The sequence below is a fragment of the Daphnia pulicaria genome, chromosome 7 (assembly GCF_021234035.1).
Source record: "Daphnia pulicaria isolate SC F1-1A chromosome 7, SC_F0-13Bv2, whole genome shotgun sequence".
Taxonomy (NCBI): Eukaryota; Metazoa; Arthropoda; class Branchiopoda; order Diplostraca; family Daphniidae; genus Daphnia; species Daphnia pulicaria.
In genome coordinates, this window is record NC_060919.1 from 1,850,598 (window position 1) to 1,874,816 (window position 24,219).

At 41.0% G+C, this 24,219-nt stretch overlaps 3 protein-coding genes and 3 long non-coding RNA genes across 29 annotated transcripts; all 6 read right to left on the bottom strand.

The window, feature by feature from the left end:
* Window positions 1-10: 10 nt before the first annotated feature.
* LOC124349392 lies at window positions 11-5,402 on the bottom strand. Its single transcript, XM_046799953.1, has 14 exons — window positions 5,262-5,402; window positions 4,810-5,066; window positions 4,683-4,741; window positions 4,428-4,611; window positions 4,171-4,352; window positions 3,896-4,103; window positions 2,827-3,830; window positions 2,660-2,763; window positions 2,277-2,575; window positions 1,916-2,211; window positions 1,718-1,851; window positions 1,533-1,623; window positions 660-1,468; window positions 11-586 (listed from the first exon to the last, which is right to left on the bottom strand). The coding sequence occupies exons 2-14, from the start codon at window positions 5,032-5,034 to the stop codon at window positions 105-107; spliced, it is 4,077 nt and encodes a 1,358-aa protein (XP_046655909.1). The 5' UTR covers window positions 5,035-5,066; window positions 5,262-5,402; the 3' UTR covers window positions 11-104.
* Window positions 5,403-6,128: 726 nt separating this feature from the next.
* LOC124350242 lies at window positions 6,129-7,250 on the bottom strand. Of its 6 annotated transcripts, none has more exons than XR_006920551.1 (4): window positions 7,197-7,250; window positions 6,703-6,950; window positions 6,497-6,636; window positions 6,129-6,413 (listed from the first exon to the last, which is right to left on the bottom strand). It is a non-coding gene; the product is annotated as an uncharacterized LOC124350242 (long non-coding RNA). The 6 variants fall into 6 exon arrangements; XR_006920548.1 differs by having other exon boundaries at window positions 7,030-7,247; XR_006920547.1 differs by having other exon boundaries at window positions 7,025-7,247.
* Window positions 7,251-7,483: 233 nt separating this feature from the next.
* LOC124350127 lies at window positions 7,484-9,279 on the bottom strand. 4 transcript variants are annotated; one of them, XM_046801147.1, is made up of 3 exons: window positions 9,237-9,279; window positions 8,022-8,311; window positions 7,484-7,960 (listed from the first exon to the last, which is right to left on the bottom strand). In XM_046801147.1, exons 2-3 carry the CDS (start codon window positions 8,125-8,127, stop codon window positions 7,632-7,634), a joined length of 435 nt encoding a protein of 144 aa, XP_046657103.1. In that variant the 5' UTR covers window positions 8,128-8,311; window positions 9,237-9,279; the 3' UTR covers window positions 7,484-7,631. The 4 variants fall into 4 exon arrangements, with proteins under 4 accessions (XP_046657103.1, XP_046657105.1, XP_046657104.1 ...); XM_046801149.1 differs by having other exon boundaries at window positions 7,484-7,738; window positions 7,817-7,960; window positions 8,022-9,273; XM_046801148.1 differs by having other exon boundaries at window positions 7,484-7,738; window positions 7,814-7,960; window positions 8,022-9,273.
* An 84-nt stretch (window positions 9,280-9,363) lies between these two features.
* LOC124350245 lies at window positions 9,364-12,477 on the bottom strand. 6 transcript variants are annotated; one of them, XR_006920563.1, is made up of 8 exons: window positions 12,350-12,477; window positions 11,232-12,243; window positions 10,996-11,155; window positions 10,599-10,763; window positions 10,109-10,541; window positions 9,826-9,953; window positions 9,573-9,731; window positions 9,364-9,470 (listed from the first exon to the last, which is right to left on the bottom strand). It is a non-coding gene; the product is annotated as an uncharacterized LOC124350245 (long non-coding RNA). The 6 variants fall into 6 exon arrangements; XR_006920562.1 differs by lacking the exon at window positions 9,364-9,470 and having other exon boundaries at window positions 9,534-9,731; window positions 10,109-10,494; XR_006920561.1 differs by lacking the exon at window positions 9,364-9,470 and having other exon boundaries at window positions 9,534-9,731; window positions 10,109-10,502.
* Window positions 12,478-15,176: 2,699 nt separating this feature from the next.
* LOC124350202 lies at window positions 15,177-24,051 on the bottom strand. Of its 10 annotated transcripts, none has more exons than XR_006920446.1 (10): window positions 20,326-20,755; window positions 19,973-20,200; window positions 19,647-19,830; window positions 19,407-19,563; window positions 19,261-19,333; window positions 19,007-19,140; window positions 17,882-18,173; window positions 16,231-17,807; window positions 15,751-16,169; window positions 15,177-15,647 (listed from the first exon to the last, which is right to left on the bottom strand). It is a non-coding gene; the product is annotated as an uncharacterized LOC124350202 (long non-coding RNA). The 10 variants fall into 10 exon arrangements; XR_006920443.1 differs by having other exon boundaries at window positions 15,751-15,862; window positions 15,993-16,169; window positions 19,007-19,333; XR_006920441.1 differs by having other exon boundaries at window positions 15,751-15,874; window positions 15,993-16,169; window positions 19,007-19,333.
* Window positions 20,943-21,671, bottom strand: LOC124350170. 2 transcript variants are annotated; one of them, XM_046801213.1, is made up of 4 exons: window positions 21,569-21,671; window positions 21,375-21,493; window positions 21,156-21,308; window positions 20,943-21,086 (listed from the first exon to the last, which is right to left on the bottom strand). In XM_046801213.1, exons 2-4 carry the CDS (start codon window positions 21,491-21,493, stop codon window positions 21,005-21,007), a joined length of 354 nt encoding a protein of 117 aa, XP_046657169.1. In that variant the 5' UTR covers window positions 21,569-21,671; the 3' UTR covers window positions 20,943-21,004. The 2 variants fall into 2 exon arrangements, with proteins under 2 accessions (XP_046657169.1, XP_046657168.1); XM_046801212.1 differs by having other exon boundaries at window positions 21,375-21,497; window positions 21,569-21,667.
* Window positions 24,052-24,219: the final 168 nt, after the last annotated feature.

Consider the following 24,219-nt stretch of genomic DNA (forward strand, 5'->3'; position numbering starts at 1 on the left):
ACATTTTAGAAACGCGTCTGGGAAATGTATTTTCAATTTTCATAGCTTCTACACATGAAAAAAAATAAAGAAAAAAAAAAACGAATAAAAATCCCAACAGAATCTCAATCAATCACCTTGAGATGACCTTTATTGGTTCCCAATACAAATCCCTGCCCAGCAGTAGGAATCCAGCGAATGCAATTGAGACTTGTCAATCCAACGTCAGTCGTTTGACTTAAATCACGTACGTGGAGCAAACTGCCTTGTGGCGGTGGAATGCTCTGCTTCTTTTCTAACAGCGGATGCATTTGGTCAGCCGGAAGGTCGCCGACACTATTTTGGCCAGCAGCAGTTGCAGCATTAGCAGCCGTAGTTGACGGATTGTTTCTCTGAGCTTGAAAGACTTTGGTAGGAATCTGATACACCTGGGCCCAGAGTGTTGGAAGAGCATGATCACGACTGGCCACAGACAGGGCGCGGGAACTCGCCAAGCCCAGCAGAAGATGGCGACAAGTTGGTGAAATGCTGACGGACACGACAAACTGGTCGACATTGACTTGTGCAAGGCACAAGCCCAACCGAGACGGTTCTAAACTATGCAGACCTGGTAAAAAATACAAAAAAACACAATCAATTCAATTCAATAATAACAAATTAAAATTCTGTTTTGTTAGTACTAATGAGAGCTCCAGTGAGTGAAGTGCAAGGGACGAGCGTAACGAGGAACCGGCCGTCAGCTGAAACATCGACACTGGCGTCATTGTGGATTTTGCTTTCGGGAACGACAATGTTGGCGTAAGGATCGCGGATGTCGGGAATGCATCCGTCTTTGGCGCAGAAATTCCAGGCCTGGATGCGGTACGTCAGATGGGCGCTGAGTGACACTTGTGATTCCGCATTCCGGCGGAGAGTCCAGCGCTGTTGGCCTGGTCCTTGTTCGGCTCCCCCAAAAGCAATTCCGGCAGCTCCAGCGCCTCCTCCCATGACATGTCCGACACGCGGGAAAACTCTCCAAGGTGGCGGGACATTTCGGGGTCTGCCAATAGTCGGCGAAGTGGGGCCTTCCTCTACCGCAGCCACGAATCCTTCGTCTCTCATCGCGTTGGAGAAACGGGAAACGTAAGGGAATGACTGGGGAACAGCTGAAGTTCCAGGTCTGGGTGGAATTCCTGGAAATGGTCTGGCCTGACTGCTTCCGGCTACCGATGTTGTCGTCGTTGCTGTTGGTGGTTGCGGAGTAGGTGCTGGAGTCACATCGACCGAATCAGATGAATTGATTCCGTGTTGGGAAAAGAAACTGGTGAGACTTTCCACCATAGTCGAAAGCCAAAGACGATAACGAGTTCGTTCTTGGTCGTTGTTATCGCCTCCGCTATCCGGCGCTCCTGGCTGTTGAGAGCTGGGAGCGTTGCTGCTTCCGCCTCCATCACCCATATTGTTTAGCTGCACATTAACTACCTGAGACAAATACTCTCTCCACAAAAGCCTGTCAAATATATAATTGGCAGGTTAAAAACTGCTGTCCGAATGAAGCGATTAACATTGTTTACCTCATTCGCTGCTCTACACCCCGGGGTGAACGAATGGGACTCGACTGTCGCCAACGATTCGCTGCCGTTGCGGCGGACTCGGCCGTCACATCTGAAAAAGTGGGCCAGTAAATTAAAAACATGAACATTAACAGTCAAATCAATGATAAAATGAGAAATGTTCGTCGCAAAAGGACGAATTTTACCAGTGTCTGTATCGGAACTGTCTTCATCTTCTACAAGGCGAAATGGGCGATAACGTGGCGGAAATCCAATGTTTAGGCTACTATCCATCCGCCTGGGTGGTTGGAAACGATCCAAGCTGCCACCCGAGGATAATCTGTTTCGAATAAAAGTGAAAATATTTAACTTGTCAGGAAGTCATACTAAGCAACCAAATTTACCTGGACTCGAAAGAACGAGCTCTTTCAAAGGCATCTCTTCTGGCTCGCCAATGGCGGATGCTGTGCAGGACATTAGAGGCCCACGGCCCACCACGGGATGATACGCTGCTATCACTAAAACTGGCCGTGGACGCACCACCGCCGTCGATCAAACTTTCTCCAGCGGCCGTGGAACCATCGGTAGTTGTGCCAATGCCGTTGGCTACAGCGGCTTCGTTCAGCTGGGCCAATATGCCCATTGTCTGACGCTGAAGTCGGAAATGCGACTCTAGACGCTCCATCAAAGGACGAAGTGACTGAAAAAAATGGCCAAAATAACAAATTAATCCACGACAATTTCATATTAATCAGAAAATGTTACCTGATCGCCGGAACGTTGTCCAGTTTCCAGATTGACTGGAGCACTGGCTTCCGATGTCGAATGGTGAGTCGACAGGGATCTCATTTGGTTTTGAAGGGTACGCCCGTGGAAAATGCGGTTGAGCAGTGAAGGTTTTCTTCGCTGGATTCCCAAATGGCGGGCGTGAAGTAGCGAGTTGCTCCTAGGCGAGATGTGTGAGTTGTTGCGACGAGTCATCCGAGAGAACCGAGATCTTCTCCAGCCGACCGAATGACTCGATCCACGATCCAAACTCGGCATCACTTCATTGAATGCCAAATCTTAACAAAATTTAAAAGAAACAACACAAGAAATTAGAATTAAATTTTCAAGCTCTTATAGGTAATAACGTTTACAACACCCACCAATTTCCATGGAATAATCACGAGAAGTTCCCGGTTGCGGGTCAATTTGTTCAACCGGATTGACTGGGGGCGAACTAGGACCACTCTGATAAAGACTCAATCGCCTGTAAAAAACCCAAACAAAATTGAATAAATTGAAGCCACAGCTAATTTCAATAGAATTTTACCGGATGGGATATCTGGTGTCTCTTCCGGCAACAAAATTGCGTCTGAGTCTCGGTTCATCGCGGTGATGTTGGAGTCCAATTCGACGCAAACGGCCAAACAAATAATTGGCGAATCGGCGGCACTGAACGGGCGAATAAGCTCGTGATCCCAGGACCATTCGTCCGCTACTGTTGAACTGGAGATCACTTTCAAGGATCGGGCCGCTGTTGCTGCTCCCGGCTGTCCCTCCTGCTTCACGATTAGCAGCAAGGGCATCAGTAGATTGACGTTGACTAGAGTGTGGGCGGTCAACCAACGAGGACGGGCCGCTCGTTCCAGTTGGAGTGACGGGATTCGTCCGCAGTCGAGAGACAAGGTCAATACTGTCTCTGACGCAAACTTGAAGGTAACGAATTTGTTCCCTAAGATCCTCCAGGATGCGCCGGATTTGCTGGAGTCGATAGACTTGACGCCGGTGCCGAGTCATTTCCAGGTGAGAACGGCAAATGCGCTGCATATTCTCAATGTGTCGACTGAGGAGCTGAATCCTCATCCGGGCATCTTGATCCAGCGAAGCTCCACTCGGCCTGGACGAGCCTTGATCTCCCGTTCCAGACGACTGCGATTGATTGGTGTTCAGAGTGCGACCGATATTGCTGAGGGCTCGCAGGTTCTCGGCCGCGTTCATGAGCGTGCGCCAGAACCTGTCGCTGGACGAAGAGGCGCTCAATAGAGACGCTTCAACGGAAGGGGTGGGAGCAGGCGGAGGGGGAGGAGGACTCGTCCGGCTGCTGTTGCTAGTGGACGGTTCAACAAGGGGAGCAAAAGAAACGGTAGAAGGAGTTGGAGCGACAGTAGCAGATGGTGGAGGAAGAGGGACCTCGCTATTGATATGAACGGAAGTTGTTGCTGCTGAAGGTCCAGTACTCTGACTAGAACCGGAGGCGTTAAGTTCCAGTTCTGCAGCGCGATGGCGAAGTTCCTGATAACGAACTCGTAGTCTTTCGTACTGGTCGAGTAATGTCTAAGCGAAAAAATGATTGAAATGTCAAGTGATGAATCAGCTGTAAAGAAACCAATGACACTCACCTGATAACGACTTTGAAGGTTGCGTTCCCGTTCTTGTTCATTGCGTTCAAGTCGGTAAGGTATAGGATTCGGGACTTGAGCAGGACCTCCTAATGTCGAAGGACCACTTGAGAGAGACGAACTTGCACCGGACACAAAGGCAGATGTGCCAAAAGTGTTGGATATTCCAGTGAGTAACAAGTTACCCAAAGGGTCAAAACTGACATATCTAAACAAACAAAGGGGAGGTTATTCATTGAATTGGCGATGAATAATGAGACTTGTGAAGAAAATACCTGAGTTTCTGCTTCTCATTGGCTGTACTACATTTGGCAAAGGGTTGGGGAATATTCCAATCCCAGAAATACAAGGTGCTGTTGGTGGCTATGACAAGAAGCCTCTCACTTGGGTGAAAGCAAAGCGAAGCAATCACTGTGGTCACTTCTGTGGCTGTCACTGACCACATTTCACTCCCACCCTAGGTGGATGGTAAAGAACAGTTCTCATGAACAAAGGAAAAGTGGCTTCATTTTAAAGAATAAAAAGACCTTACAGACAAATCCCAAACACGAACTTGCCCTCCAAGGCATCCTGATGCCAGAATGTCATTGCGATGAGGATGGAAAGCAATGCACCAAGGGGTACGGGGATGTCCAGTCAAAGTGGAGATGCATTTATTAGTCCTTAGGTCAGTCACATTGATGTTGTGATCACCATGTGATGAAGCAACCTTGGAACTGAGAAAAGGGTGACAGAATGATGATATTAGTCTCTCTCTTGAGGTTTGCCCATTTGTCAATTTACTTACCCATCTGGACTGAAGACCATAAGAAATGTAGATCTTGGATTCCCTGGCAAAGTACAACACTGTATAAAAGGGAAAAGTCATTTTAGTTTAAAGGCAACATTTAGAATAACATTAAGTAAACAATTACTGTTTCTCTCAGATCCTTTTTCAAAAGATTTTCTTCAGCAATGGCTTCAAGCTTCTTGAGAATGGTATTTTGGTTGTGAGTTGGTAGCGAAAGGCTCCTGTCATTCAACAATTTGTGCAAGTGTTCACGCCTGGGGTTTTTGACATCTTGCTGAACTTCAATAACTTCATGATCTTCTTCATCTTCTGACTCGATGTTGAAGACAGGCAAAGGGAAACTGTCCATTTGCACAGAAAGGAAAACCAAGTCCTTTAACCCTGCAAAAATCAATTCAGAAATATTCTCATCAGTTTAACTTTGACTGAAGTATTGTGCCCTTGGTAACCAATGCAGGAAGTCAAAAATAGTTGGAACCAAAATTCTTAAGGGAAACAATGGGGTTCTAAACTTCTAATCCTTAGCCTCTGGTGAAGAGGAAAAAATGTGAAATCAAGATCAAAGTCTTGCCATACCATGAATTGATCTAAACACAATGAACACGTCGATGAGTACAACATAAAAAGCAAGAAGAAATCAAAACTTTCAGTTAATAATAAGAATCGAAGTCGACAAATTTGGCCAATAAAAGATTTTGGCAAGACAGATACGACGGTCATCTGGCGGTCAAACAACACACTCCTACTCAGATCTCGCCTAAAGAACTTTGGAATAATTTGAAACTTGATTTTTTTTGCGTTATTTGAAAACATTTCATCCAAGGGCAGATATTAATACTGCTACATATTAATATTAATATTAACTGCTACATCTTTCCAAGTAATCGTCTCAGCAACTGGTCTGAAAAGCAACCTGAAAAGTTTCTTTTCGCTAAAAGAGTCACCCTAAAAATGATTACACCTAACAGAATAATGATTGAATTACTACGAATGACTAACGAATGACGATGTTGTTTTAGCCCATTGAACAGGATAAGAAACACGGCCAGCGTTTCAGTTTTAAAAAATTGGAATAATTAAAACATCTTTGTGATATTGACTACGACGGGATGTCCAACAGTTGCGTCTAAATTAGTTTGTAAAACCCAAAATAAAACTAACAGGAGGTACCAAAAAAAAATGCATATGGGAGTCAATATTATCGGGTCTAATAATAGGGCGTGAACCTCCCACACGTCTGCGTTACAGACAAGGACCAAACGCAGAGGGGAAATCCCCGTTGAAGCTGCACATGTAATGCACGTGACGGCCAGGAACAAAAGGAGGCGTCAAGGAAACAAGAATTGCGACTAGGATCTATAGGAGGCACATGACACGTTCGAAAATGAGGTTATGTAACCACTTTTTAGGAAATCCAATCAAGAAATTGAATAGCGCGGTTTGTCATCATTTCTTATATTCGCCAAATCCTTTCGTCTACATCTGTACGCGCAAAAGCGCAAAAGAATACAACTTGTACGAAACGAAAGATGAGAAACAACAAAATGGCAAACCAGGAAACTTATTTGTTGAATCGGAATGGAAGGAAACCGCAGACATCGCATGCGCTACACTCGGATCGACGAGTGGATAGTTTGTGATTTTTCAGGTAACACACCCCGGCACAATACATCATCAATGTTGACTAAAATCAGTGCAACAACTTCCAAGGCGTACTAAACGTATCATCTATTAAAAATGGCAAAATTAGGTAACGTTTCTGCAGCTGTATTCACGACAGTTGAATCAATAATTCACATCTGCGTACTTACGTCGGGTTTTATTGCGCCATTTCTGTTCCAACTGTTGATTCCAACTTTGCTTATCAGCCTTTGTTTCCAGAAATGGGCGTCAATGTCGATGAGACGGTATATTAATATTTGGCTGAGGACTGACGCTCGATAAAAACAACCTAATAAAATGGTATCAAAAGTTTTGCAAGGTATAGGACCCAAGATAAATTAATACTTTGTTTTACCTAAATTAAAACTGCTGACAATGGCCTCCATTTGGCCGGTTAATCAGATGTCAAAAGAAAATGTGGTTTTCATTTCTAGTGGGGTTTCCAATTTGATGAAAAAGATAAATATTAAGTAGCTTGAAAATTGCCAGAAACAAATTTTCTAAACAGACCATTCTGAAAAATTGCAGGTTTCTCATTAGTAAACCACGATGTAAGTTAGCTAGCTGAACGTTTTGTAAACACAAATTGTATTCCTGAGTAACCTGTAGGGTAGACAGGGGTGACCTTAATTTTGCTTAAGAAATAATTGAAAAGAAATACTATGTTTACTGAGCACCATACGCAAATTATGCATCGATTGTAGAATCTTTTCCCCTAACCAAATAAGAATCTTTGCATAATGACAAAGCAACAAACTCAGCTCTATTTTGATTGTTCACTGAGTCAACAACACTTGATAGACTGTAAGACACTAACAATATTTTACTTGGAAGGATGAAAAATATTACCATTTTGCGAAGAAATTAACCAGAATCACGACAGCCAACATGACGTAAGGTTTGTTTTGATTTTGAAATGAGTAGCCGATCGACGCCATCTATTAACAAAAATTAAAACAACCAAGGAAAATCGTTCCAATTTCAAATCAGCGAAGGATCTGAAAAATGTATCAAACAAACGCGCATCCTTTTTTTGATGCAGAGTAATAAATGCTAGTATATTTTTCCAACTAAGTTAGTGTATAAATCGTGTCAGCCTAATGATAATAATAATTAAGCAACGTCTAATAAGTGACTACAGTAAACGATGAAACGTTTATTCGTCTGTATTGTTTTGTTGATGCAGACTAGAGATGACAAGTTCTCTGTACTTGGTACACACGCGTCAGGAAAAGACAAAGTCCGTGCCGTTTGATTGGCAGTCATGAAACTGGTGGTCGTCGACTATTCAACATCGTTCTGGGCCGAATGATTCGTAATATCGGTGCGTTCATTGATCGAGGCGGCTGATGTAGCGGCGACAAGGACTTTGAAAAAATCCTTCCTCCTCCCTGTTTGATCGATGCCAAAATCAATCCAATAATCGTAATTAAATGCCGCAGCAATAAATGATGAATGAATGCTACTACGTATGTTTTCTTCGGCTTTGGCTTGCTGCGCATTGACCAAGTTGAGAAACAGGGCCCGTTTCGCCCGTTGGTCCAGCTCGCCATTGGCCATCAATTCCGTCCAATTGATCGAGGCCGTCTCATCCGGGCGACGTCTTTCTTCCACTGGTAAGCGAATCAAATCATTCCAAACGAAATTCAATCCAATAAAATTACGAGAAATTACCCAATGTCCTTTCGTGGTGGATGGCCACGGCTTTCGTCGTGTCGATGATTAAAATCAGCGGGAAAACGAGTAAAATCAGATGAGGCGGGAAATTTGAAATTCCCATGTTGATGAAACACAGTTGATTTTCCAAGTCAAAAGCTGATTGAGATCAGCAGCTCCTTTTACGTGTAACAAAAAGAAGACTTGTTTCTCTGAGAGTTTGAACCGGAACAATGAGAGTGTCAGTACTGTCTGCTTCGCTAGTGTTGTCTCGGAATTTATATAAGTACGTATTCCACCACATCCATCTGGAAGAGAAAAAGAAAGGTAAGATATATCATTGTGACACTATGCATATGCGTCGACTTGCCACGCATCCATACCAGAAAAAATAAAAAGCCCAGAATTCTATCACATCTACGCCGGAGATATCAAACAATCTGATGTGTGTGTAGCACCACACAGGGAAGAAACAATGGGGCGTAGTCTCTCATAGGCGATAGATGAATAAAGCAATTTCATTTCGTGATGTGCCAGCTTGAAACTCTAAACGATGCACACAACCAAAGACACTACCAAACTACATGGCCTACGCAAAAATTTAATATTAAAACGGCTCTCTGTGCGGATATAGGCGAGTGGGCGGATGGGATTCAACTGCTGCCGGCGGCGACCAACCTGTGCTACATTACCGGAAACAACATTGAGGTGATAACACCAAAAACGGGAGAAAACGAGGTAAAGTGTGAAACAAATGTCACCACCGTCGCGATATGTCTAATTGCATCGACGCGCAGTTGCATCCGAGTCCAAATCAATTGATGAAACGAAATCTATTTTTTTGTTTAAACTTGAAAAATGTGCAATGACGCAGGCGTCTATCAGTTTAAAAAACATCAATCAACCGGGGTGAATGGGACTGAGTTGAATGGATGAGACGAGTACTAATAAATTGATGGAAGAGTTTACGAAAGTTCACCAAGACTCTTTCACTATAGAATGAAACTCTACTAATATGCATCTGCATCTAAATATACGAAAGGCTATATTAGTATAACATAGACTACCCTATATCACTATGGAAATCAAATGAGTTCAGGTAAATTTCCAAGGAAGGAATTATACACTTATCAATAATTATTATCCCTTTCCAGAGCGATAGTAGACAGGTTGTGTGGTGATTTAATTGTGCTGAGATGACAACAAGAAACACAAAAACGGGAAATTATTTACCTTCGATTCCAGAAACATGGAAATGCAGTATTTATAGTCCACACTATGCGCTGTAAAATACAAAAATAAAATTAGTACATTTTCGCAGTTGAATTATAACAATCTACTGGCGTTGCACATACCATGTCGCAAGCTGTGGCTCGCTCCATGACCTCGCCATTAACCGGGTTTAGTTAATGATCACATGTCGACAGAAAACTAAACAGAATAATATGTCCTCGGAAGAGACAGGAACTGTTCTTAAAAATGGTTTAATTGCACCACCATTAGATGTAAAGAAATCAACAAGAAGAAGTGAGTTAATAAACTAATACGTGCTAAAACCAAACTGATTACCGGTTGTCCTTTCTTGGATTATGTCCCGAGCTAGGAAAGTCGCAGTTGAGCAACTATTTGACACCTCCGTCGCCAGTATTCCAATCCTTCCGGGCACAATCGGTCGTGACAAACAGCAACGCAGCAACCGTCAATGCAACAGAAATTGAATTCACATTGCTGGCGATTTCAAAATACATTTTCGTGATTATTTAAACCAATAAGTGAATAGTAATTAAATTTCAGTTGGAGTCAACTGCAGTTGCATACTCACATGGAGTGTGGGCGAGTGTGGTATTATCTAATTGGGTTGTTTCTAGTATTTTTCCAAGTTTCTAGTTCAACTGTTGCAGCCGCCACAGACAGAGGAAGAATGGGATGGTGATTACTCTTGTTTAGTCCCTTTAAATAGTGACAGCAAGGTCGAGACCAGTGTTGAAACACGGTGAGAAAAGGTTCAAGGAAAAACAGGTGCATTGATACAGAGAAACTTGGCTACTGTGTCGCCTACTGTTGACCAACAATCTATAGGAAATGCTTTAAAACAAAGCTCTTACCTAATTACACGATCCCGGGAACATGTTGGATGGTTGGATGCCCAAAGGCCAAAACCAATAAGAGCTGGCTGATCGACGACATCTCAGTTTTGAAACCTGGGTCATTAATTAAGACGTAAAATAAAAATAAGAGATAATTGGGTTCAGGTGAAACTTCGCATTACTCTATCACCAATAAACAAACATGTTGGACAGACCAGAGACTGATCTCTGGTGGTCGTTGATTGGCTGAGTTTGATGAGTATGAGCAGTGGTGGACCCCTCAATCAGGATAATTTATTCTGTCTTTAAAATTTTCCCCAGTTAGACGAGTGATTATGTAAAGCATATCAACATCAGCACCAGCCGATTATTCTACCGCCATTTCTCCAATCCACAGAGACTGCCTGTAAGCCTAAATATTAGCACCAATAGGATTACAAGTGTACTGTACCTAGGGAAATACGTCGATAATACGAAACAAAACGAATTATTAAGATTAGCGGCATACTGTTCATGTGTTGGAGGTCAACGATGATACGAGTCGATTCTTGAATCAAGATGCAATAAAGTGACCGCATGGGAAATTCTTGTGCACACCGTCTGTGATGATTGCGGAACCGGATGTTTTGGCACTGCGCACAGTCGTTCGATGTCTATCACCGACAGCAATTCCCTGAAAAATAAAAATCGATCGAAAAATGTATCTGTTTGCTGTAGATCCAATAAGATTCACAGCTGTAACAAATGCAATTTCTATTCACTGGAAATAGGATGTAAAAATAAAGTATAGTTGATGAAACAGCCAAACAGCAAGATTATTGCCACCCACTATACCCAGAGACCAAATACAATTTTATAATCTGCTGATACAACAACAAGATGAAAACTAATCGACAACATCTCACCTATAGTCTGATATTCACTCATCTTTATCCAGGGCTTTCTGGGCTGGCACTACTTTGCTGAAATATCAAAGAATTAAGCAGATTGAGAGTTGAGAGGGGCAGACTGGAAAGAGATGACGGTAATTCAAAATGCCTTTGATGACTAGGTGCCAATGGGTGACTATGTGAAAGACAAAGCACCAGCAGATGTTGAACCATGCTGCAGAGAAAGATACAAACATGTGCTTACACCATACCATTGGATTTGGAATAAGACAATCAAACAACTCTAACAAGTTCTTTAAATTGACTCAGCATATTTTAATTCTCTAAACGAATATGAGAGAGTGACCTTAGAACGACTACACCTCGTGAAGCTCTTGATAAATTAAATTTGAAATGAAAATAAGCAGACGAAAATGAAATTGAACAAAACACAGTAAACATCATTGCCTGATTGATTGAAACATTACGAATACCAATTGACTTTTTAAAAATATTTTACAAAAACAAAAATAATTAACGTTGAAATGTTTTAGTTGTAGAATAATTATTCTATTACTCTACCCATATCATCGCCAACTTTAAAAAGAAATCCAAATAGAAAGTAGAAAATAACTGCATTGGAGAGTCAACATTCCCGCGTTCGTGGGACGTTAACCTGAAACTCCCACGCGTCTGTGTTATTACAGACAAGGATACATGTAAATGGAATGGGGAAATCCCGGTCGAAACTTTGCACAGTATGCCATGCACGGAGGCAGAGTGACGACAGAAACAATAGGGGGCGTCAAGTACACCAATGCCAATCTAATCGCGGGAAACTGAAATAGCGCGTGTAATAATATGTTGTATTTGATAAATCATTTCGTCTATACATCAGCATGATGATATGAAAAACTGTAACTGGCAAACCACAATAGGTTTACTGGTTTGACAGTTATTGCCAGCCAGCCAAATAGTTTCTGTCTGGATGGAATCCGCAGACATCGCATGCGCTACACTCGATTTGACGAGAGGGTAGTTTGAGGGTTTTCAGGTAACACACCCCGTCTTTGTAAGTGAAATGATTGCATCCGTAGCGATTCAAGCAAGTCATTCCGCAGTGCGGTCCGTCCACTCGCACGTTGCCAATGTCTCCGCCGACGTAGTCGCAGTTTTTCTGCCATTTGACGCCACCGGCGCCGTCGTTCCACTGGGCATCGACAGAATTCATCAACGCAGCAACAACCATCAGGGAAACGATCGAAATCAAATTCATCTTGCAGGCTGAATTGTAATAAGCAAAGACAGAAAGATTAGGTGTTAGGTTTTATAGGAATCAAGTCTAAACATTTTAGGATTAAAACAAAGACTCAATATTAAGTGTACTTACGAATTTTTTAGATGGATACTTGACAGTAGAATACTTGCTGTGCAGCTGAAGAATGGTTTGTCCACGTCCTCCGTGTATAGCCACTATATACTTACTGTCGAGATGAAGGTGTACCTGTTCCACTCACCAACAGAATTAATCCTCCCTCCTATTCCACAAGAAATGGCACGCAGACATCGGACTTGCCATAACATAGACGAGTCAAATACGGTATCAATATCTGGTCAACGTCAATCGAAACTATTTTCCCCCAAAAAACTAGTTTCTCCGCGCGGACGATTGCCAAGTAGATAGGAACGCAAAGATAGACTCGCACCAATCCTGTATTTTCGTTCTCTTTATTCTGTTTGCTTTTCCGGATGTTATAAAGTGGCGCAGAGTTGAAAGTAGCTCACTGAAAATGGAGCGCGAATAGGAAATCGAATAGCGCGTGTAATAATATCTTGTATATTTGATAAATCATTTCGTCTACATCTACATAATAAAGGTATATAAACTAAATAGGCCTACGAAACGATAGAATATCAAAAACTGCAACTGGCAAACCACAATAAGTTTACTGGTTTGCCAGTTGCCAGCCAACAAATAAGTCTTAATATTTGTAGATAGATACTATACACTAGAATACTTGCTGGGCAGCTGAAGAATGGTTTGTCTACGTCCTCCGTGTATAGCCACTATACCTACTGTCGAGATGAAGGTGTACCTATATTCCAAGTTCACTAACAGAATCCTACCTCCTATTCCACAAGATGAGAAAAGATTCAAGGGAAAATAGAAACATTGGCAGAATATTGTTGACAAATCAAGGTAGTGTTTCCTAAAAGCTCTTACCTCATTACACAATCCCACGTCAGATGCCCAGAGTTGATAAGAATTTGGGATTCCTGACCGAGTGTTCTTACGCCATTTCTTCAACTTATTACAACACTTGCTTGTATTCAGCATCAAAAGGATTGCTGGTGCATACTTATTGGAATGGAATGATTTATATACAACAGACGAGTTCTTTAAATTCCCTCAAAAGAAGTAATATGTAAGTATTGAGATAACATTAACATTCGTTGCTAGGATAACAAATTAGCGTTCATCCAGCAATTCCATCCAAAAGATGTTTTAACAACGGGAGGTCATCTGCTATTGTGTTTCACCACATTAATTCTAAACTTATAAAAAGAAATTAATTGAAATCATTTGAATAACCTGTGAATAACACATATTGTTTTCATTTGCTGACCAGTGTGATGAACATCCAAGTCATAGGCTACAGAATTTCAAGGCTTCTATCACAATCTTCTCGCAGAAGAATTGGCCGTGAAATATTTATTGCAAATACGAACACACGGAAGTTTTCGGTTTTCCACAGCATCGGGAAAAAAAGGGAGTTGTCCATTTGCTCACTGGCTCATTTTGAACGGTATAAAACAAACGATCGATATTCCAAACTCTTCACTTGTTCACTGAAACGTCTGTCCATTACGTTCACTACAAGCATCATTCCAACATGAAATTCTTGGTAAGAAAATTGGTTTCTATTATCTAAAATCTTATCAATACATTTCCATTCTCTACCATTAACTTAAAAATCAATTCAATGTAATCAACAGATCATCATCTTCTTCTTGGCTTGCGCCTCCGCCAAATGGGTCGCCCCACATTACAGCCAATGGTCCACATACAATCCCAATGTCCAGGCTAATATCGCTGCTACCCCTGCTACCGCTGCCACTGCTGCTACCACTGCCACCCCTGCTACCCCTGCCACCCCTGCTACCCCTGCCACCGCTGCCACCGCTGCTACTGCTGCCACCGCTGCTACTGCTGCCACCGCTGCCACCGCTGCTACCGCTGCTACCGCTGCCACCGCTGCTACCGCTGCTACTGCTGCCACCGCTGCTACCGCTGCTACCCCGGCCACCGCTGCTACCGCTGCTACTGCTGCCACCGCTGCAACCGCTGCAACCGCTGCCACTGCTGCAACCGCTGCTACCCCTGCCACCGCTGCTACTGCTGCCACCGCTGCTACCGCTGCAACCGCTGCAACCGCTGCAACCGCTTCCACTGCTGCAACCGCTGCTACCCCTGCTACCCCTGCTACTGCTGCCACCGCTGCTACCCCTGCCACTGCTGCTACCGCTGCTACCCCAGCAACTGCTGCTACCGCTGCTACCCCAGCAACTGCTGCCACCGCTGCTACCCCTGCAACCGCTGCTCCTTCTGCTGTGGTTTAAAATATTTGATCTGTCTCAGTTAATGTAACTTTTTGATATTGTTTTGTTATATCAGTTAATCTTTTTGAAATTATTTTGCATTCAATAAAAAATATTAATAAAATTCTTTTGGCATTTTGCCTATCCTGCCGTTGATAAACAATCGTGAACATGTAGAAGCATAGTCAAGTTGTATCGAAGTTAAGCGTGATCGTAGGTCAATGGTGACCCTTAGAAATGACAAGCAGCATAATTAATTCTAATAGATGTCATATCACACTAGGTAAACAAATTGACAGGCAAGTTCCTCTAATTAACAGTATATGAACTGATAATTCTCAAATATGAAATTATTTTCATTAACTGCTAATCAGCAACCAGTAGAAGAAAAGTGTCGTCTAAAAACGAGATTAAGTTTTTAAGCAAAACGGAATTGAATGATGACATTTGAAATTCAGCTCAAGGTAAAATTCAATTTCACATGATTAAGTCTATTGCTAAGATGTTTTTACTTTTAATTGTTTAAAGTCATTCGAATTTTGCGTTAAATACATCATTGCCTGATTGATTAAAACATTAAACCTGCATCAGCCAATCTAATCGAGAAATCGAATAGCGCGTGTAATAATAAGTTGTATTTGATAAATTATTTCGTCTACATCTACATAATAATGCTACTTATAAAGGTATATAAACTAAATACGAAACGATAGATAGAAATCTGGAAAACTGCAAAATCTGGAAAACTGCAAAATCTGAAACGAGAAAACTTTATCCGATGGTTCGGAATGGAAGGTATCCGCAAACAGCGCATGCGCCACATCCGGATCGTGGTTTGGATAATGGATGGCTTTTCAGGTAACACACTCCGTCTCTATAAGTAAAATGATTGCATCTAGGTCGATTGATGCAAGCCCTTCCGCACTGCGGTCCGGGCACTCGCACGTTGCCAATGTCTCCGCCGGTGAAGTCGCAGTTGGGCCTCCATCTGACGCCACCGTCGCCGGTGTTCCACTGGGCATCGACCGAAATCATCAACGCAGCAACAACCAACAGGGAAGCGATCGAAATCAAATTCATCTTGCAGACTTAATTGTAATAATCGAGACAGAATAAGATTTGGTTAGGTTATAGGAATCAAGTCTAAACATTATAGGATTTTAAAAAAGATTCAATATTAAGTGTACTTACGAATTTTTTTAGATGGATACTTGATAGTAGAATACTTGCTGTGCAGCTGAAGAATGGTTTGTCCACGTCCCCCGTGTATTGCCAGTATATATACTGTCGAGAATAGGTGTACCTATTCCACTCACTAGCATAATTAATCCTACCTCCTCTTACACAAGATGAGAAAAGCGATTCAAGGGAAAATAGAAACATTGGCAGAATATTGTTGACAAATCAAGGTAGTGTTTCCAAAAAGCTCTTACCTCATTACACAATCCCAGATGCCCAGAATTTGGGATCTCTGCTCGGTAAGACATCTCACATGTGAACAATTGGGTAAAACTAATTGAGATGTAAACGGAATGAAAGATCATTGGGTTCAGATGAACTGTTGCATACATATGTTGGAGTACATCATGTAATAAAATGTTTGCTTCACTCTATCAAAATATCGAATTAATGGACATGTTGTTATAGACAAGAACTCTTTTTTCTTTTTACCTGGACTGACTAACTGGGATCGTCGAGGCAGTTGACGATACAGTATGGATCCGTTTTTAGACCTTTTCCCCTTCAGATTACCAGTCGAGTGTAGTTACACCATTGCTTCTGACTTACAACACTTTTAAAAGCATTAAAAGGATTGCAGGTGCATACTAATTAAAATAGAATAATTTATACAACTGACGAGTTCTTTAATTCTTTTAATTCACCGAAAAGAAATCTGAAAGTGATGAGATTAACATCACGTATGAAACTCTCTGCCATTTTTTTGACATTTGAAATTGCTACAGACGAAAATAAAATAAAAACAAAACAAACATCGTTGCCTGATTGATTAAAACATTGAAACCTGCATTCAATTATTTGCAAAATGTAAAAAATTACAATTACAATCTCAGTCCTCAATAATGAGCTAAAAAGTTTACGCCCAAATGATTACCAAACGTGGAAAAATTCCTCAGCTATTTTCACCACGTCAAGGTAAAACGAAATCTAAAATTCTAAACTGGAAAATCGGAAAAAAGGAATCGAGACTATTTTGTATTCGATAGAAATCGGTTTCAAACCAAACACAAAAAGGTGAATAATTTTTTAAAATGCTCCTCTCACGAATCGGCCGTACAAAGTCTGACAAGGTCAAATTCGCAAAAGTCGTCGAGACCGTTGTCCATCTAGTAGCACCTTACCAGAATTCTGTCACCCACTGGAATGCCAATCCATTTTCGTATTTCATATGCAAATCACACGCAGATAATATAGGACGACTTGCCATTTAAAAACAGAAACGAGTCAATTACGGTATCATTATATCTGGGATCAATCCAAATATTTCCCACCAAAATAAAACTAGTTTCTCCGCGGACGACTGCCAGACAGACACGAACGCAAAGATAGACTCGCACTAATCCTGTTTTTTCGTTCTCTTTATTCTATTAACTTTTCCGGATGTGAAAGTGGCGACCACAAAAGTCAGTTTGCATGACCAAATCTTTATTCATTTTATCGATGACGCATTCTGCGCAGTTGATTTGAAATCGTCCTGGAATTCGTTTTGACGACAACGAAGAATCAATTAGAGACAATTATATTTCGCCACCCCATAAATATAAGTGGAATTAATCAAGCTGACGTTTGTAACCCGACAAAATAAATAATATAAATTTGATGAATAAATTAAATTGCAATTTCTAGTGGAATTTCCAGGGGAGAAAACCGCAACTGTCGCACTGGTTGCAAAGTCTATAAGGTTTGTAAGATCCAGGAATGGAAGAGGATTTCAGGAAGCAAGTGCCTTCTCTGAACACGAAGGAATTGCATCCCCTGCGGTCGATACAGGCACGGCCGCACTGCGATTCTTCCATTGGCGAATAGTCACTGTTGAATTCCTTGGCTTCCAGCGTCCAAGCACCTGGAAACTCGCAGTTGTACATCCATTTAATGCCGTCGTCGCCGTTGTGCCAATCGTCCCAGGTTCGGATCGCCTCGGCCGGCAGGATCACCGCAACCATCACCAAAACGGCGGAAATCAAAAACATTTTGTTGCACTGGGCGACCGACATTTAAACAAATTATTCCTAAATGAAATAATAATTTAATAAATTTTAGACTGTGAATTAATTTTAAAAAATATTGGATGGATTATACTCACGTAATTGAATTCAAAATCTGACGAATAAAAATTCCCGTTCAAATGAGATGCTGCTGGAGCCAAGTAAATGAGAAGAATGAGTTGCTGATTGATCGTTCAATTGGCTCTTTATATACCACGACGACGATGTTCAATTGCACTTTCAGATTTACTTGTCAAGGTTCTCAACCCATATCGCCCTTGTGTTTGTGAAAGGGAACTCATATCGACTCTTAAAACTTCGAGTGGGATCAAATGTCACAACGGGATCGATTCCAAATCGGTGACGGTCGGCTCCAACCTTTTTGTTTTTCTATCTGCAAATATACAAGGGCACATTTCAAAAATTCATCAGATAAAATATTGAAACACATTAGTCTTTTTTCTTATAAAAGATTTCAGGGACATAACGGTGACGTATTCAATTCGTCAACTCACGCGGCAACGCCTTCAACTGGTTTTCAGTCCCGCAAAAAAGGCAACGGCATTTCCAATTGGCAAAGTATTAAAGAGAAACTCTTTGCAATTGAGACACGTCACCGATCAAGTACGTAGGAATCAACAAGGTATACGTTTAGAAAACAAGTTTTCAACATAACGTTTCTTGAAAGGGATTTTCACGCTTATTCGGCGTGAAATTCATGCGGTCTGGCCAATATTTCGCATGCCACCAGGAAAAACAAATAAACGAAACATAAACATTTACGGCAATGAAAGCTAAACAAACAAAACTCCCTTCTAAATGAATTATCATAAACTATCCCGTCACAGCGCAATGAACCACACCTTGTCGCAGTTGGATAGAACGAATAACTTTGGCGTGACAGAGCGTGATTGACCTGGCCATTCGACTTGGCAAAGAATTCTTTTATGCAAATTAACGATGGTGTGGGGGTAGCTGGAAACCCAATGATTTGCGCCCATCATGTACACACTGCCCAAGTAAAAAAATTCCCAAGGAAATGTCAATAATGACCAGAATTTTTATGACGGTTACCTACTCGAAATCTACCACATTGGCATTCATCAGTCGTAATTTGGCCAGCCCAACTTTCCAACCGGTAAGTGAAACTAAATAAAGCTGCGACATGTTTCTACTTGATTTTAAAAATTGGATGGATAGAAAATTAGAAATGAAGTCCTTACTGGTGTGGTAATGACCGTTTTTGTTGTTTCGTCGGCCATGGAATGGAAATCTGGAGGTTACAACAGTGGATACCCCTGGGAAAGCGGCTGTGATTTCTTCCCCAGTGAAGACAACGACCTTTCTCCGTTCGTGACTTTGTGTGAAATCCTTTGGAACGCGCCAAACGATGCGTCGATAATCCAAACTGCACCCACTGCCATCACAACTTTGATAACGACCAGCAAGAATATCTTTGCTATCACAAAAGAAACACCGGATGCAAAGCGGAAGTGTCCAAGTATTCAGGGGCTACATGCGGATGGATCCCTGGTCGATCGAATTACGACCTCCATTACATTAGAAAATAAGTAGTCAATATCAAATACAAGAACGTTATTAAAGAATAATAAGGCAATTTACTTATATCCAGATGGGAGAGCAGCATGGCCGTCGTACGAAAACCGGGGAACAGACGAAGGAGTGAAATATCGTTCTGCAACGTGAAATGGGCCTGCAATTTCCAGAATGCTGAAGATGTTGGCAACAAAGAAATGCCGTTGAACAAATCTGGCTGATCCTGCATCAATCGAAAGGGATGCAACGCATTCAGTTATTCATAGAAACGCACACTCAAAAATATATAGCTGTAGCCTATAATACCTCAACATTTTAAGAAGAATTGCGTGAAAAAAGAAGTATTCGTAGCGATTTCCCGACTACACGTCTGATGTGCCATGTGGAGTCAATGATGACACATCGTTTGCAATCTTGATGACACATAAGACAGGTCCAAAATTACCAACAAGGAGAGCAAATTGCCATTTGGCAGCAGACTGGTGGCAATCTACGAAAAAATCAAAATTTCAGGAAGTCAATTATCAAATTAAAAAATAAATAAAAAGGATTAACAAGCTGTACAAACACACAAGAACGAACAGATAAGATTTTTTATAACAAAAGACACGAGATGTTCGAGAATAAATTACCTGATTGATGGGGATTTGGTTATCGGCCATACTTGATGTAATCTGTGGTGCTTCTTCTCTTTCTAATGAAGTACACAGCTGCCCGTCTATACACAAACGACAGGAAGGGGAACGTGGGAGTAAAATGTCGAATCAGCATGTTCCACCCAACCAAAGTCATCTGTCCCAACACGTCGTCAATCCTTAATCTTGGATGAAAGTTACGTTCTGAGGGAAAGTTGTTAGTACCTGTAAACGAGAAGAAACAATCAGTCGGTTTACTGAGTTGATCAAAGATTAATTAACCTTCCGAGCATCATCTATAATTAAAAAGTCAGTTAGTTGTTTACAAAAACCTTAAAAAATATTCTAACCTGAACTGTTGTTTTCGATACACTTTTGTTTCTTTGTTGGAGGGAATGTTGGGACAGCGATAGGTTTGAGATGTTTCTGCTTTGATGTCGAAATGTAGTGCTCAGTCTTCTGGGAAATGTTCCCCACAAATAAATGTGTTCTCCCAATTGTGCGTTTTCTTTCTCGTTTTAGACTGCCGAAATACTCCATTTGCACTAATGGCCTCTAGCCATTTTCCTCTCAAAAGTTCATTTGATGGCAAACTGTGATAGCTTAATTTTTCTGTCTTGTAATTTGAATTTGAGCATCCAATGATATCACAGGTACGACCCATTTTGTACTATTTACGTAGAAAGCAACAATTTACAATGCACTTTTAATAATTTATTGATTATTTATCTTTGGCTTAACAAAGTGGACACACTGTCAAACCAACTGATCAACGACTCAACAAGTGAGTTGACATTATCGTCTGCTCTGTTGACAAGCCAACGACGCCATCTATAGTCTCCACATTTCCTGATCCAGATCTAAGAGGGAAATTTTGCAGTATTTGAATCAACCTTTTCTAACAAGAAAAGCACAAGAAGAAAAGACTTGAGATTTGAACTTTCGTTGGCATTAAAAAATACAAAAATTAATGCAAAACATTTTTATTCCATTTCAAGTTTGAGTTCAAGCAGTTTGAGCAAAAAATTGTTACTTCTCAAGTTCCTTTTTCAACATCTCATTTTCGTTTTGCAGTTTCAACAACTCCCCGATGAAGGCCGCGTCGAGTTCTCTGCAATACAAAAAAAAAATGAATGCGTTAATTTTTGTACGTGATTTACAAACTTTCTGATTCACGGACTGTTGAAAATTCCGAAAAGACTGCTGACACTTTTCCTGCAGGCAAATCAGTTGCATTTTCATTTCGTCATGGAACTTTTCATGATGCTGAGCCAATTTTTGTAGCATCTCACTCTCAACAAGTGACTTCTTCATCCGCCAGGATTCCCATTCCCTGCAACACAGAAACAAACAAACAAATAAATATTTATAAATCACAAATTAAAAAAAAAATAAAAACTTTGGTGTTGCTGGTTCCATTGGAAGGGTGACCCATCGCCTTGCTTTTCCTTCGTCTGATGAGGCACTCGGTTCATGTTCATTTTGATTGAACTCGAATACTGAATCAGTTTTATCCATCTTTCTTAAGAATAAAAATGAAAAAAAAAGATACAATAAATGAAGTAATGAAAATAAAACTTGTGTCAATCTTACCGTTTAATAAGCAGAACCTTTCAGCAGAACGATTCAAACACACACTGACACTTTCGTTTTCAGTCTTGACGTGAAGTGTGAACTGAAAATTGTCAGGCGCACACAAAGGGGTGGGATGTGGGAAGTCTGGGATTCTTACCCTGAGGTAACAGACAGAAAGGGACATGATAAAAAATGGAAATAAATTCAGCGTGATGTCTTGTTTAAAGGAGATGTCATTTCATTTGATATCCAAGGTTATTACTACCCTACCTTACCCCTTCCAAAGGGCCGTCCATAAATGACGTCACACACGTTTTTTCAACCCCAGTTTCTCCCTTTCTGTCACGGCCGGAATGAATCGAAATTCGGTTTGGTGCGGTGCGAGCCCGTGCCGTAGCATAAGTAGTACCGGGGTTGATGTGGTTATCATTTTCGTTATAGATGACGTTATTTATTTATGTTTGGCCGTTTACAAAAGCGATCGAACGAAATAACCACTAATCTAGTCCCAATGGCGTGATGTCATACCGCCTTCGGCAACCATTTTGTTGGCTTTACAAATTTTCTATTTTTCTTTGGCTTTTAATAAAAGCCATCGATAAAAGCCTTTTATCGATCCACATCTTTGCCTTTGGCTCTTTTCTTTCTCGTCGATCATTTGGACCCAAACGAACCCTAATAATAGTTAATACTGATCAAAGTGTACCTAGAAACCGGATTTCTAACTGGGTTATTCGTCCTTGATTGATTCCGTGGAAAATACAACAAGGGCCGAGTTATACCCTCATTGTGCAATCAAATTCTAAAAACAATTGACAGCGAAAAATAAAAAAACAAGTCAAACAAATGAATGCACGCGAGAATTTTCGTATGTCTTTAATTTTTCTTTTCCATTTTGCTTTTATGACATTCCTCTTTGCGTTTCCTTCCGATCAGATCGAGGTACTGTATAGTTATCATCATATAACACGTGTGTTAGTTAATGGGGGGGTGGTGGGTGAGTGAGTAGAATAGTGTGTCGTGGGGTTTGGGAAAATAATAATAATAAAAAGGAATTGGCGAATGATCAGAGAGACGGGCGGTGTATACAGTTATGCGATAGGATTATAAAGGTAGTTCCGGGAGTATAAGATCTAGTGCCATTTGAGCGAAACCGAGTTCAATTCTTTTTCCCCGTCGTACATGTATACATATACGAGACGGGCCAGAATAAATTGGAAACAATTAAATTGGGATAAGTATAATAGGGAATATGAATAGAGATATTCAATAATTGTGTTGTTGTTGTCGGCAGAAATCAGCCACTGATGATCGTTCCGCCATTGATGACATGTGGGATCGCAGTGCAGACAATTGGGAGGGGCCAACCATTGAAATAAGACGAGCAGCAGCGGGAACATCAACTTATTGGAGAGTTTGGAACAAAACGGCGAATAAATGACATCAATTGGCTCATTTCTTTGCAGCTATTTTGCGACCGCGCAATCAACACTTGAACTAAACTTGAACCCTTTCCGCACGTGATTGGATCAATTCATGTTTATACAAAACGTAAGAAAAAAGGAAAAGAAAAATTATTGTAACGGCGGATTGTGTGATGTAAGCAAAAGTAAGGGTGGAAGAAACATGCACAGTCAGCTTCCATCGCATAGCAATCAGCCCATCAGAATTAAGAGTGCAAAGAGAGCACCACAACATTTTGTATATGTAGGCCTATGATAGAGGGAAGGAAAAAAATAAAAGGTAAATAATAAATGATACACGAAAAAAGACAATCAATTTCCTCCTGCTGGAAAAAACCACTTATCTGCTAATCTAATTTTTTTTTTGATAAAAACTATAAAACCAACACGAGTTGAAAGGACGACCAGCTCCATGTGCATCCCCTTTACAATTTCTTTTTTTTAATCATTTTTTCTCTTAGTTCATTTTGGAATTGTTTTATTTTTAATTTCTCAAGTCAGGAAATGTTTTTTTCGCCATTTTTTGTATTTAACAAAAGTTATAACACCAGCAACAACAGCCTTTGAACTTTTGAAGGCAGAAGGCAGTTTGAAATCAGACAGACGACATAAAAAGTAAACAGCCTATGTTGCCAGTTTTCCAAAAATTACCCCGCCAAATTTAAACTGTGATTTTGAAGCGAAACAGGAAGATCGTGTCGAAAAGAAGTTGATTCTCAGCTGTCGATGCTCTTGGCAATGCTCTTGGCATTGATGAAATGGGCCTAGGCCTAAATCAATCAATAGACAAACAAACAAGCTGTACAAACGCACAAGAACGAACAGATTAGATTTTTTATAACAAAAGACACGAGATGTTCGAGAATAAATTACCTGATTGATGGGGATTTGGTTATCGGCCATACTTGATGTCATCTGTATCGCTGCTTCTCTTTCTAATGAAGTACACAGCTGCCCGTCTATACACAAACGACAGGAAGGGGCACGTGGGAGTAAAATGTCGAATCAACATGTTCCACCCACCCAAAGTCATCTGTCCCAACATGTTCAAACTGATTAGTAAACAATTAACAGAAAAAATACCTACCCTAAATAGTTCTTTTTACTTACCTCCTGCAAATCCCACTCGATTATTATTATAAAGTGAATCAACAGGTGTGCAAATATAGGTTAGGGCTGCTATTTAAAGAGATATTGACACGATCA

Bases quoted from the DNA above. Each gene is read 5' to 3' on its own strand.
- LOC124349392 (XM_046799953.1), bottom strand. From the start codon at position 5,034: ATGGACAGTTTCCCTTTGCCTGTCTTCAACATCGAGTCAGAAGATGAA. The intron at 2,576-2,659 runs GTGGGTGTTGTA...AATTTTGTTAAG, and splicing joins TGATTATTCCATGGAAATTG to ATTTGGCATTCAATGAAGTG. The intron at 587-659 runs GTACTAACAAAA...ATTTTTTACCAG, and splicing joins ACTCACTGGAGCTCTCATTA to GTCTGCATAGTTTAGAACCG.
- LOC124350127 (XM_046801147.1), bottom strand. From the start codon at position 8,127: ATGGGAATTTCAAATTTCCCGCCTCATCTGATTTTACTCGTTTTCCCG. The intron at 7,961-8,021 runs GTAATTTCTCGT...TTCGCTTACCAG, and splicing joins CCACCACGAAAGGACATTGG to TGGAAGAAAGACGTCGCCCG.
- LOC124350170 (XM_046801213.1), bottom strand. From the start codon at position 21,493: ATGGATAAAACTGATTCAGTATTCGAGTTCAATCAAAATGAACATGAA. The intron at 21,309-21,374 runs GTTTTTATTTTT...TCTGTGTTGCAG, and splicing joins ATGGAACCAGCAACACCAAA to GGAATGGGAATCCTGGCGGA. The intron at 21,087-21,155 runs GTCCGTGAATCA...TTTGTATTGCAG, and splicing joins TCTTTTCGGAATTTTCAACA to AGAACTCGACGCGGCCTTCA.